Below are 13,837 nucleotides of genomic sequence, written 5' to 3'. Positions count from 1 at the left end.
AAGTCAAAATATAAGCAAACAGGTTTTTAAAATGAATTGAGGCAAAAACTATGAATATTTCATAATATAGAATATAATCTTTATCCAAATCTAAAATTATGTTTTCTGGGCTTAAGGGGGTCTCCAATAATCATTATAGCTTAATAGACTTAGAAGCTCAATTACACCTCATTAACAAGTCGTAACTTAACCGGAAAAGGTTAATGGCGATCTGACAAAGAAAACAGGAAGTTCTAGTCAGTTCAGGTGATTTCTAAATTGTGTGGGGCATCTCAACAGCATGATTACAGTCATAGAGTCAAAGAGATGTACAGCACAGAAACAGACCCTTCCGTCCAACCCGTCCATGCCGACCAGGGGATATCCCAAATCCATTCTAGTCCCACCTATGAGCACCTGGCCCATATCCCTCCAAACCCTTCCTATTCATATACCCATCCAAATGCCTCTTAAATGTTGCAATTGTACCAGCCTCCACCACTTCCTCTGGCAGTTCATTCCATACACATACCATCCTCTGCGTGAAAAATGTTGCCCCTTAGGTCTCTTTTATATCTTTCCCCTCTCACCCTAAACCTGTGCCCACCAGTTCTGGACTCCCCACCCCAGGGAAAATACCTTGCCTATTTACCATATTCATGCCCCTCATGATTTTATAAACCTCTATAAGGGCATCCCTCAGCCTCTGACGCTCCAGTGAAAACAGCTCCAGCCTAGGTCAGGTGAATTGGCCATGCTAAATTGCCCGTAGTATTAGGTGCATTAGTCAGAGGGAAATGGGTCTGGGTGGGTTACTCTTTGGAAGGTCAGTGTGGACTGGTTGGACCGAAGGGCCTGTTTCCACACTGTAGGGAATCTAATCTAATCTATTCAGCCTCTCAAATCCTGTAGCTCAAATCCTCCAACCCTGGCAATATCCTTGTAAATCTTTTCTGAACCCTTTCAAGATTCTGATAGGGAGGAGACCAGAATTGCATGCAATATTCCAAAAATGGCCGAACCAATGTCCTATACAGCTGCAACTCTTATACTCAATACTCTGACCAATGAAGGAAAGCATACCAAACACCTTCTTCACTACCCTATCTACCTTCAACTCTACTTTCAATGAGTAAGAACCTGCACTGGTAGGTCTCTTTGTTCAGCAACACTCCCTAGGATCTTAATAGTAAGTGTATAAGTCCTGTTTAGGCTTGTTTTCCCAAAATGCAGCATCTCACATTTATCTCAATTAAACTCCATCTGCCACTTCTCAGCCCGTTGGCCCATCTTGATTAGATTAGATTCCCTCCAGTGTGGAAACAGGCCCTTCGGCCCAACAAGTCCTCACCGACCGTCCGATAAACAACCCACCCAGACCCATTCGCCTACATTTACCCCTTCACCTAACAAATCCAAGATGGAGGATGGGAAAAATTTCTGGCTGTAAGAGATGCTCCTTTTATTTTGAGGTATTTTAGGTACTAGAGGTGATTTCCTCGAATTCCAGGAGCAGCAACTACTCTTTTATACGCTGTTCCATTGTTTTGGAACTTCGGGGGAAAAAAAGTCGAAACAACAGCAGTTTTAAAAGGGAGAACAACAGACAAAGGAAGCACATGGTGAGGACAGTGCAGGAGAGAGAGAGAGAGAGGGAGAGAGAGAGAGAGAGAGAGAACCTGCACAGTTACTGCCTTTGCTGTTTGAATTCGTGTATCGCTGGACATCGGAGTGCATCTGGGAAAATTAACAAACAGTGAAATTCACAACTAATCTTGGAGGAACTGTTAGCGAAGTTCACAGCACAGAATCAGATAAGTTAAGTGTTGTTTTAAGTCTGTCCAAGAGAAAGGCTGCAGTAGTGAGTATAGTGGATTCTTTCTTGATTATATGTTTTTGGAGATAAGTCTCTTGATTAAACTTAAAATATAAGCCATAGCTATTAATTTAACCTGGGACAGTGTTTATAGAGGAATAAGACGGTGTTATTTTCTGGATCTGTAGATTGTGAAGGAGCAAAAATGGCCTTTGCAGTGATATGTACTTCTTGTCAGATGTGGGAGTTCAAAGAGAGTTTAAGAGTTACTACGGATTATATTTGCCATAAATGCTGTTGGATGTGAATCTTATCAGATCGAGTGGATTGGTTGGAGAGACAGATAGAAGCGATGGGGAATTTACAACAGCAACACTATGTGATGGATGGCAGTTATAGGAAGGGGGGAAAGTCTCAGATACAGTCACATAGATGGGTTAACTCCATGAAGGGTGAGAGAGGTCGGCACCTAGGGCAGGAGTCTTTTGTGGATATACCCATTTCAAACAGGTATGCTGTTTTTGAAAATGTAGGGGGTGATGGATTCTCAGGGGAACGTAGCACAAACAGCCAAGTTTCTGGTATTGAGACTGGCTCTAATGCAACAAGGGGCACGTCGGCTTCTAAGAGATCAATTGTGTTAGGGGATTCTGTAGTCAGAGGAACAGACAGATGTTTCTGTGGCCAGCAGAGAAAAAAACAGAATGGTGTGTTGTTTCCCTGGTGCCAGGATCAAGGATGTCTCAGAGAGGATGCAGAATGTTCTCATGGGGGAGAGGGACCAATAGGAGGTCATTGTCCACATTGGAATCAATGACTTTGGAAGGGAAAAGGTTGAGACTCTGAAGGGAGATTACAGAGAGTTGTGGAGAAATTTAAAAAGAAGGTCCTCAAGGGTAGTAATATCTGGCCATGAGATCTAACCTTGCTAATCAATCTCCCGTAGCCAACCTTGCTGAACACCTTACTGAAGTCCACATAGATCATGTCTACTGCTCTGCCCTCATCAATCCTCTTACTTCTTCAAAAAATTCAATCAAGTTCGTGAGACATGATTTCCCACGCACAAAGCCACACCAACTATTCCTAATCAGTCCTAGGCTTTCCACATACATGCACATCCTGTCCATCAGGACTCCCTCCAAAAATATGCACCACTGACGTCAGGCTCACCTGGCTTGGCCTTACCACCCTTCTTAAACAGTGGCACAATGTTAGTTTTCTAGCACCTCACCTGTGACTATCAATGATACACATAGCTCAGCAAGAGGGCCAGCAATCACTTCTCTAGCTTTCCACAGAGTTCTAGGGTATACCTGATCAGTTCTGGGGATTTATCCACTTTTAGGCATTTCAAGACATCCAGCACTCCTCTGTAATACCGATATTTTTCAAGATTTCATCATCTATTTCCCTATGTTCTATATCTTCCATGTCCTTTTCCACAGTAAATACTGATGCACAATACTCATTTAGTATCTCCACCATCTCCTGCTGCTCCACACAAAGGCCGCCTTGCTGAACTTTTAGCGGCCCAGTTCTCTTCTGTCCTTCATAAATTTGAAAAAAAACTCTTTGGGTTCTCCTTAACTCTATTTGCCAAAGTTATCTCATGTCCCCTTTCTGCCCTCCTGATTTCCCTCCTAAATATACTCCTACTGCCTTTATACTCTAAGGATTCACTTGATCTATCCTGTCTATACCTGACATATGCTTCCTTCTCTTCCTTAACCAAACCCTCAATTTCTTTAGTCATCCAACATTCCCTATACCTACCAGCCTTTCCTTTCACCCTGACAGGAATATACTGTCTCTGAACTCTCACTATCTCAGTTCTGAAGGTTTCCCATTTTTCAGCCATCTGTTTACCTGCGAACATCCTCCCCCACTCAGCTTTTGAAAGTTCTTGCCTAATACCGTCAAAATTGGCCTTCCTCCAATTTAGAACTTCAACTTTTAGATCTGGTCTATCCTTTTCCATCACTATTTAAAAACTAATAGAATTATGGTCATTGGCCCCAAAGTGCTCCCCCACTGACACCTCAGTCACCTGCCCTGCCTTATTTCCCAAGAGTAGGTCAAGTTTTGCACCTTCTCTAGTAGGTACATTCACATATTGAATCAGAAAAGTTCTTGTACACACTTATCAAATTTCTCTCTATCTTAACACTATGGCAGTCCCAGTCTATGTTAAGAAAGTTAAAATCCCCAATCATAACCACCCTATTATTCTTACAGATAATTGTTTGAAAAATGGGGTAAAACTACGGATACTAACCTCACTTAATGTCAATCATTGCCATCACTTCACAGGATAACGGCAGTGAATGCTGATGGTTTTGCCATAACTGGCATTGTAAAATTGGCATTAGTTCAATTCAATTCTGATAAAAAAGATGCCTGTAGCTTATGGAAAATGTGATGGTTGTTCAGTTTGGTTTGGTAGGATGGTACCAGTATTGATACTCACTATTACAGAAGCTAATGGTGGCGTGAGAAATGTCACAGGAAGCCATTTTGGAACTGTGCACATTCTCAAGATTGTCTTGGTATGAATTTTTGAACAAACTGTTCAGATGGGTCTCCACCCACCTGGAGAGCAGGTGAGACTTGAACCTAAGCGTCCCGGGTCAGAAGTAGGACTCTATTACTGCCCCACAAGATATCAAGAATTTATATTGTAGTTCTTGTAAGTCAAACATCTCAGTCCCAGAGCATCACTGCATGAATTCCCTCAGGACAGATATTTTCAGCATAAGCACCTCTGGAGCAGGTGGGACTTGCAGCTGCATCTCCTGGCCTAGAGGTATGGTCACCATAAGAGGCCAAGAATACAGTCAATTCTGCTATAACGCAGTAGTTCCGTTCTCATGCAATCCCAACTTATCAGAAAATCATGCAATAGCAGCACCATTTAAACTATTGGAGCTGGAATCGCATTATAACCAATACACACTTTAAAACTTCAAGCTTTAGAAACAGTGATCCCAACTTGTCAGTTATGTTATAGTGAACATGTTAACGAAATGTGTGTTACAGCAGAACAACCTGTATTGTTGTGTACTTGGACTCAGATGTAAGATAACAGATTGGGGAGATGTTATCCTTGCTCACAAATTATCTTCTCCCTAAGAGATGATGAAAATGATTAAATCTGTCTACATTTTATAGAAATATTGATTGGTGATGCATTCATATGGATAAAGTGCAGCCTCACCAGAACTGAACAAACTGAAGAGCTAACAGGAGCTAGCTAACTAATGAGTCTGTGGCAGTGGCCAGCAGAAACAAGGGTGAGGTCTGGCATGTAAAAATGATTTATTTGCAAAGATCTAATGGCTGAACTTGATCCTAACTAGTAGTAAATCAAGCCACCACCGTCATATTTAGAACAGTCAAGTTCAGAATTGTGCCAAAAACATGAGGGTGGATATCAGGGATTGATTACGCTGACTGAACACCATTCGCAATATACTAATAAACCATTGACGCCTTGACATTTTGGCATAAGTCAGTCATGTGCTGCAATAGTTCTGAAAGACTCCTAAGCATATCATGGAGTTTTGACCAGAATTTTTTATTCCACTTGCTTCCAATTTTCTTTAAGTTCAGTCGTAAAATCTGCCCTTTCTACCTGACATTATAACCACCATTTCAGAGCAGACCTCGTGAAACCTAAGCTGTAGTTGTTGAGTTCAACACAAAATCAATCAGTTGTCTTTTGTGCAACCCTGGTTTCAACTCTACTTAATGGAAATCAGACTCCCTTCTGTACGTGTCAAGCTACAACACAAAGAAATACCTACTGCAGTAAACACAGCTCTTCTGGTGATCCATGGTCCAGCAGGTGGGACTTGAACCTGTGTCTCCTGACCTAGAGGTATAGACACTTCATCACTGGTCATCAATTGAAACATTGTGAACAATGTTCAAGCCTTGGTTATGAGGAGAGAGTTTGGGAAGACTAATTTTTCTGGAGATTCATGTCACTATTTTACAAGAGATTTACAAAGTTCTGTCTAGTTATTTGATTGTTGGTATTTCTGTGTTTGTGTTAATGTTCCTTGTGCCATGTTTGGACCATGAAACTTTAAGATACCTTTGCTTAAGTAAACCAAATGAAGCAAAATCTAACCAGCCAAATAAATTCACAGCTTCCGTTTTCTCAGAAGTCTGGTCTTGACACAAGAATCTGAAGCAAAATCATGTTTGTTTCTTTGTCAAAAGTATGTAAGCATAATGATTAAATTCACATTTTGAAACTGCGAGGGAGCTGCAATACAGAAAGAAAAGGCCATTCAGCTTGTTAACTTTCCTCACTCTATTTTCCAAGTGCAATGACCATAATCGTAGGCTCCCCATGTTTAAAGGTAAGATTTCTGCATCCCCACCTCAAATCAAACCAATGCCTTGTAGACCGAAGCTCTTTTCATTAAATCACTTCATCATTTTTCTTCTCTGACAATATGCTTTCCATACTGACAGAGTGCCAAAATGCCCCACATACCAAATATTCAATTGGACTATGGCATTGCCAATCTTCAACCTCTATCTAACCTTCATTCCTTCCCCAAGCCCTTGTTTTATTCCAGTTGCCTCTTTGTACTCTCTGGAATTCACTTCACCAGCCAATCTGTCCCTTCCACTTTGTCTCTACCTTTAAAACTTCCTCAAAATCCGTCTCTTTAACTACCTCTCCTCACTTAAACCATCTCAACTTTAATGTCTGCTTTCCATGATCACTATTAATGACTGGTTTTGGGACATTGTATACTTTAAATTGTTAAAATTGACAAGCAGTTGGCTTTGGAGTCACAGAAATTGCACAGCTTATGAGGAAGCTATTCGCCTACCTTGTTTTTAGCTGTTTGAGAGAGAAACAAATTAGTACTATGACCCCAATATTTCCCCAAAGCCCTACAAATTGTTCATTTTAGGATATGTCCAATTTCTTTCTGAAAATTGTTATTGAATTGTTTCCCAATACCCTTCCAAGTACAGATTTTCGAGGCCTGTTGACAACTCATTCTCCCCCATCCATGTACTGAGTGACTCTCCAACACTTGGTATGCAAAAGGCATTGGGTACAATATACTAACTGCCCAATGGGAGTATAGCATTACCAAGCTTCTAACTTAATGACAATGCAATACAGACCCTAAGTGAGCAATATCTACAGATTGTTTACCTGCACACCATAGAGAAATTCATCAGAGTCATTGTCTCCATCAGAATCATCATCGGTCCAGTACTGGCCTTTGACGTCCTAAAGGAACCACACAGATAAAGAAAGAAAATCAAGTCTTGTACCACATGAACAAAGGTAATGCAATGTTGCCGAGCTACAGACAGCAATAAGAACAAAATAAATCAAATGGAAATCAAAGTTGATTTAATTAATAGTTAGTTAGAAAATGTAACGTTTTAATTTGTGGTAATGTCACTAAACTCATATTGTAAAGTGTCAGGTTAGGGAGGTGATGGCAAAGCCGAAAATGTGTTGCTGGAAAAGCACAGCAAGTCAGGCAGCATCCAAGGAACAGGAGACTCGACGTTTCGGGCATAAGCCCTTCTTCAGGAATGAGGAAAGTGTGTCCAGCAGGCTAAGATTTCGAATCACAGTGTGGCAGTTTGAATTCAGTGAAAATCTGGAATTTGAAAAAGCTAATCTAATGGTAACTATGTAACCATTGTCAATTATGAAGGTCTATCATGAACGTCGATTAGGGAAGGAAATCTGCTACATGTGACTCTAGAACATCTACAATGTAGGTGGCTCTTAACTGGCTAATTAGAGATGGGCAAGAAATACTGGCCCAGCCACAAACCCCTCATATGCTGTAAACTAATAAAAAATGGTTTGATTCTTATTTTCAAACAAGATATTACAAGTTGTACGAATAAGATATAAGAAATGTGCAGTTTGTCGTCAAGTAATTTGAGCCTGTGACTGGCTTTAGAAATATTCACTAAAAAGAAAAAAATGACTTGAGACGGCAAGATGCTGATGTTGGTCGTGTCTTCAGGGTTAAGTGCTCAAGGGAGCTGTGAAGCTTCTCCTCAAAATGTGCAGGGTAGATAACCACAGATGTCCATCGTGATCCTGAGGGCAAGTGACCCACCAGTTGACCAGGCGATGGTCTAGTGGTATCTCTGGATTGTTAATTCAGACACCCAGTTAACATCCTGGGGACCCGGGTTCGAATCCCGCCACAGCAGATGGTGGAATTTGAATTGAATAAAAGTCTGGAATTAAGAATCAAATGCAGACCAGGAATCCATTGCCCGATTGTCAGGAAAAACCCATCTGGTTCACTAATGTCAGTTAGGGAACGAAATTGCCATCCTTACCTGGTCTGGCCTACACGAGACTCAAGACTCACAGCAACGTGGTTGATGTTTAACTGCCTGCTGGGCAATTAGGAATAGACAGTAAATGCTGCCTAGCTGGAGATGCCCTCATCGTGTGAATGTATGAATACACCCCGCTCTGTACTGTTGGTAGCCTGATGTGAAAGCAAGACTGTAAGGTAAGAGACAAGTCTCTCCTTCAGACAGTATGGAAGACACAATGGCTCAGTGATTAGCACTGCTGCCTCACAGCACCATGATCCAAGGTTTGATTCCAGCCTTGGATGACTGTCTGTGTGGAGTTTGCACATTCTCCCCTGTGTCTGCACGGGTTTCCTCCAGGTGCTCCGGTTTCCTCCCACAGTCAAAAGATGTGCAGGTTAGGTGAATTGTCCGCGCTAAATTGCCCGTAGCATTAGGTGCATCATTCAGAGGGAAATGGATCTGGGTGGGTTACTCTTCGGAGGGTCGGTGTGGACTGGTTGGGCTGAAGGGCCTGTTTTCCATACTGTAGGGAATCTAATCTAATCTTAAAAAAAAATCTTCCAGTCAGTGAAGCACTTAATTTGGCGTGGGGCAAGTGAAAAAAAAAAGTGAAGGGAGGAAAAAGAGAAAATGTAAAAAAATACAATATGTTTGCCCAAAAAAACAGAGTATTTAATCCCCGATGGCTATGCTGACACACGGGGTTACAGAAACCAGTGTTCCTCAATGTAATCTCACCTGTTGACAGCTTTGATTCCCTCCAGCCCATCCTTTCAATGTTGAATGAGGAAAGCGCCAGACCACTGGAGAAAGCCTTGTGAGGCAGGCTGCACCCCGCTCTGTACTGTTGGCAGCCTAACGTGAAAGCAAAACCATGAGGTAAGAGACCAGTCTACCCTTCAGACAATGTGGAAGGTACAGTGAAACAGCAAAAGGCACAGAGGGCTCACCTGTGATGTTGAAATGAGTCAGTGGAAGGAAATTCCCTTCCTTCCTTTTCCTTTATTTACATGTGCAGATTCCATGACTGATCCAGCTCCCTCAGAGGCAGCTCTCAGAGTGAACAGAACCCCTGATTCTGTTTTTTTCCCTTTCCCCCACGCTACCCCCTAACAGCGGGAGTGCTTATTTTTCCCCAGCCCCCACCTCGTGTGTGTGTGTGTGCGTGTGTGCAGGAGTCGGACACGGTGAAGAACAACAAAGTGTGTCAATCTTTATTTATATTCCACCACCAGGAAGAAAGGAAACACCCGAGTGGCCAGTGATAAGCAGTGACCTTTTCAGAGGGCAATGCTGCGTGATCAAACAGTGAAGGGGAGGGCAGGGATTTAATCAAAATAGAGTTGGAGGGGGAAGTAATACACTCCACTCCCTGTGGTGCTCACCTTTCCCTGAAAATCTCAAGGGACACTCTGGCTCTGACATAACCGCAGAAGAGCAGCAGGTAATCGGCCCTAATTAGATTACATTACAGTGTGGAAACAGGCCCTTCAGCCCAACAAGTCCACACCGACCCGCCGAAGCGCGGCCCACCCATACCCCTACATTTACCCCTTACCTAACACTACGGGCAATTTAGCATGGCCAATTCACCTGGCCCGCACATCTTTGGACTATGGGAGGAAACCGGAGCACCCGGACGAAACCCACGCAGACACGGGGAGAATGTGCAAGCGCACACACAGTCGCCTGAGGCGGGAATTGAACCCGGGTCTCAGGCACTGTGAGGCAGCAGTGCTAACCACTGTGCCACCGTGCTGCCCACTAATGACCCCCTCCACGGCCTATCAATTCCCTTCCACTCACTGTCAGTAGTTAAATGTCATGTGGCACTCTATTTATCTCATGAACACAAATCCATGAGGCATATTTGCAAACGGACAGGGAACAGTCTGTCATTTAGACTCTACAAGGGGACATTCCGCAGTAATCCTGAGTTGAATGGTCAGCCATGGTCCTATTGAATGGTGCAGCAGATTCAAAGGATCGAATGGCCTCCTCCTCCTCCTATTTTCTATGTTTCTGTCATTCCATGGTCACTGTGTATATCTCCCCACAAGTGGGTAAGATGTTTGCATTGAGGTTCCATCAGTGAGCTCTGCCGAGCCTGTTTAGCATCTATCATTAGATCACAAACAAAAACAGAAATTACTAGAGAAAACTCAACAGGTCTGGCAGCATCTGTGGAGTGAAAGCAGACTTAATGTTTCTGGGCCAATGACCCTTCCTTAGAACAGGTTTGGAATTCCCACTTCCTGGCGTCATAGAATAAAACAGAAACACAGGATATAGCACAGGAGAGGGGTAGTCAGTCCCTGTTTCTGTGCTGTAAGACTACAAAACATGGGAGCAAATGTAGGCCATTCAAGCCATCACATCTATTCTGTCATTCAATGTGATCATGGCTGATCCCAAGTTCCCCACCTTCTGACTGGGGATAAAAAAAGCACACCTCATCGCATCTTTTGTGGGACAAGTGTCTACCTTACAAACAGCCCACAGCGTCAACTTGGCTTAGCAATGGCACTCTCACTCCTGAGTGAGAATGGTAAAGGCACCAAGTTCATCTTCAGCAAATTTACACTGGCGTCACTGGAATCTGCTACTTCCACTAATTCCAGCTTTCACAGTGTTACAAAATTAACACTGCCAATTAAACAAAGAAGATATTTCAAAGCCCATGCTTAGTGTCATTTTGATTTTGGGCAGTAGGATAAAATAAGCAATATTGGACTGATCACCCAACTCTCCACATCCTCAACAACAAGCCACAGGAACTTGTAGCTCAGGGTCATGGCGTCTGATGGAGTTGCTAGAAATGATTTTGGGGTTACCATGGCTGCTATGGAGCTTAGACTGATTCTTCAAAACTGTGTGCAGGCATGGGGGGGTGGATTTTCCCTTAAATTCATAGAATCTCTATCGTGTAAAAGAGGCCATTCGGCCCATCAATTCTGCACCAGCCCAGACCCACCTATCCTGGAAACTATGGAGCAATTTAGCATGTCCATCCATCAAACCAATAGATCTTTGGAGTGTGGGAGGAAACCCATGCAGACTTGGAGAGAACATGCAAACTCTACAGTCACCCAAAGCTTTAACTGAACCCCAGTCCCTGGTGCTGTGAGGTAGCAGTGCTAACCAATGAGTCACCGTGATGCCCTTAAATTCTCTTGATTTTCTTTGTTGCCTTATGGGGGGATCCCAATGGGCTGTTCAGTGAGGCCTGATGCAACAAAAACCCAGTGAAGAGTTTGGTGTTCGGTTTGGTTTAGCGGAAAGCCCTCTTTATGCAGAAGGTGGTGGGTGCTTGGAATGCGTAGTCAGTGGAGGTGCTAGAGGCAGGCACAATAGCACCATTTAAGATGTATCGAGACAGATACATGAATGGGCAGGGAGCAGAGGGATACGGATCCTTAGAAAATAGTCAACAGGTTTAGATGGAGGATCTGGACCAGCGCAGGCTTGAAGGGCCGAAGAGCCTGTTCCTGTGCTGTAATTTTCTTTTTTCTTTGTTCTTTGCAGCAACCCCCCCCCCCCCCCCTTTCACATTAATCTCCTGTTTTATCCCACCAGACATCCCATCAAGGACCATCACATCTTCCAAGGAGGAAGTCTCCTTCCCCTCTTTTGTTCCAGGTCTACTCCACTGCCTAAACCCATCTCCAAACACAGAATTGCTACAGTGCAGAAGAAGGCCATTCAAAAGAGGATTCTGGGTAATCCAAGATGGAGGACGCAAAAGACCTCTGGCTGTAACAGCTGCTCCTTTTTTAAGGTATTTTAGGTGCTGGAGGTGATTTCCTCAAATTCCAGGAGCAGCAATTACTGTTTTATATGCTGTTGCATTGTTTTGGAACGTTGGGGGGGGAAAAAAGTCAAAACAACAGCAGTTTTAAAAGGGAGAACAACAGACAAAGGAAGCACATGGTGAGGTTAGTGAGGAGAAAGAAACTGACGCTGCCTTTGCTGTTTGAATTCATGTATCGCTGGACATTGGAGTGCGTCTGGGAAAATTAACAAACAGTGAAATTCACAACTAATCTTGGAGGAACTGTTGGGTGAAGTTCACAGCACAGAAGCAGATAAGTGTATTGTTGTTTAAGTGCAACATACAGAAAATCTGCAGTAGTGATTTCTTTCTTGATAATATGTTTTTGGAGATATGTCTCTTGATTAAACTTAAAATATAAGCCATAACTATTAACTTAACCTGGAGCAGTGTTTGTAGAGGAATAAGACGGTGTTATTTTCTGGGTCTGTAGATTGTGAAGGAGCAAAAATGGCCTTTGCAGTGATGTGTACTTTTTTTTAGATTACTTACAGTGCAGAAACAGGCCCTTCAGCCCAACAAGTCCACACCGACCCGCCGAAGCGCAACCCACCCATACCCCTACATATACCCCTTACCAAACACTATGGGCAATTTAGCATGGTCAATTCACCTGACCCGCACATCATTGGACTGTGGGAGGAAACCGGAGCACCCGGAGGAAACCCACGCAGACACGGGGAGAACGTGCAAACTCCACACAGTCAGTCGCCTGAGTCGGGAATTGAACCCAGGTCCCTGGCGCTATGAGGCAGCAGTGCTAACCACTGTGCCACCTTACTGCGGATTATATCTGCTATAAATGCTGTTGGATGCGAATCTTATCAAATCGAGTGGATCGGTAGGAAACACAGATAGAAGCGATGAGGAATTTGCAACAACAACAGTATGTGATAGCTGGCAGTTATAGGAAGGATGGGGGGGGGAAGTCTCAGATATAGTCACATAGATGGGCTAACTCCAGGAAAGGTAAGAGAGGTAGGCAGCTAGTGCAGGAGTCTTTTGTGTCTATACCCATTTCAAACAAGTATGCTGTTTTGGAAAGTATAGGGGTGGATGGATTCTCAGGGGAACATAGCACGAACAGCCAAGTTTCTGGTACCGAGACGGGCTCTAATGCAACGAGGGGTACGTCGGGTTCCAAGAGATCAATTCTGTAGTCCGAGGTATAGATAGACATTTCTGTGGCCAGCAGTGAAAAATCAGAATGGTGTGTTACTTTCCTGGTGGAGGAAGTGAGGTCTGCAGATGCTGGAGTATCAGAGCTGAAAATGTGTTGCTGGAAAAGCGCAGCAGGTCAGGCAGCATCCAAGGAACAGGAAATTCAACGTTTCGGGCATAAGCCCTTCATCAGGAATGAGGAAAGTGTGTCCAGCAGGCTAAGATAAAAGGAAGGGAGGAGGGACTCTGATAAATATCACATCTCCATCGCCCCTCCCCCAAGTCCCTCCTCCCTACCTTTTATCTTAGCCTGCTGGACACACTTTCCTCATTCCTGATGAAGGGCTTATGCCCGAAACGTCGTATTTCCTGTTTCTTGGATGTTGCCTGACCTGCTGCGCTTTTCCAGCAACACATTTTCAGCCCTGTTAATTCCCTGGTGCCAGGATCAAGGATGTCTCAGAGAGGGTGCAGAATGTTCTCACGGGGGAAAAGGGTGAACAAGAGGTCATTGACCACATTGGAACCAATGACATAGGAAGGGAAAAGGTTGAGAGTCTGAAAGGAGATTATAGAGAGTTAGGGAGGAATTTAAAAATGAGGCCCTCGAGAGTAGTAATATCTGGATTACTCCCAGTGCTACGAGCTAGTGAGGGCAGGAATAGGAGGATAGAGCAGATGAATGTATGGCCGAGGAGCTGGTGTATGGGCGA

The 13,837-nt window shown here is 43.5% G+C and overlaps 1 protein-coding gene across 1 annotated transcript in view; it reads right to left on the bottom strand.

Moving 5' to 3' along the window:
* Positions 1 to 13,837, bottom strand: part of LOC132834642 (protein mono-ADP-ribosyltransferase PARP6-like) — a 174,554-nt gene that overhangs the window by 109,467 nt on the left and 51,250 nt on the right. Inside the window, exons 3-4 of the mRNA XM_060853543.1 lie at positions 8,870 to 8,986; positions 6,984 to 7,061 (exon numbers count right to left, since the gene is read on the bottom strand). Of these exons, the coding sequence (XP_060709526.1) occupies positions 6,984 to 7,061; positions 8,870 to 8,986 (195 nt within the window). The remainder of the gene's footprint in view (positions 1 to 6,983; positions 7,062 to 8,869; positions 8,987 to 13,837) is intronic.

Source organism: Hemiscyllium ocellatum, chromosome 42 (genome assembly GCF_020745735.1).
Source record: "Hemiscyllium ocellatum isolate sHemOce1 chromosome 42, sHemOce1.pat.X.cur, whole genome shotgun sequence".
NCBI lineage: Eukaryota > Metazoa > Chordata > Chondrichthyes > Orectolobiformes > Hemiscylliidae > Hemiscyllium > Hemiscyllium ocellatum.
The sequence above is the reverse complement of the archived record's forward strand: the minus strand, read 5'-3'. Positions and strand labels throughout refer to the sequence as shown.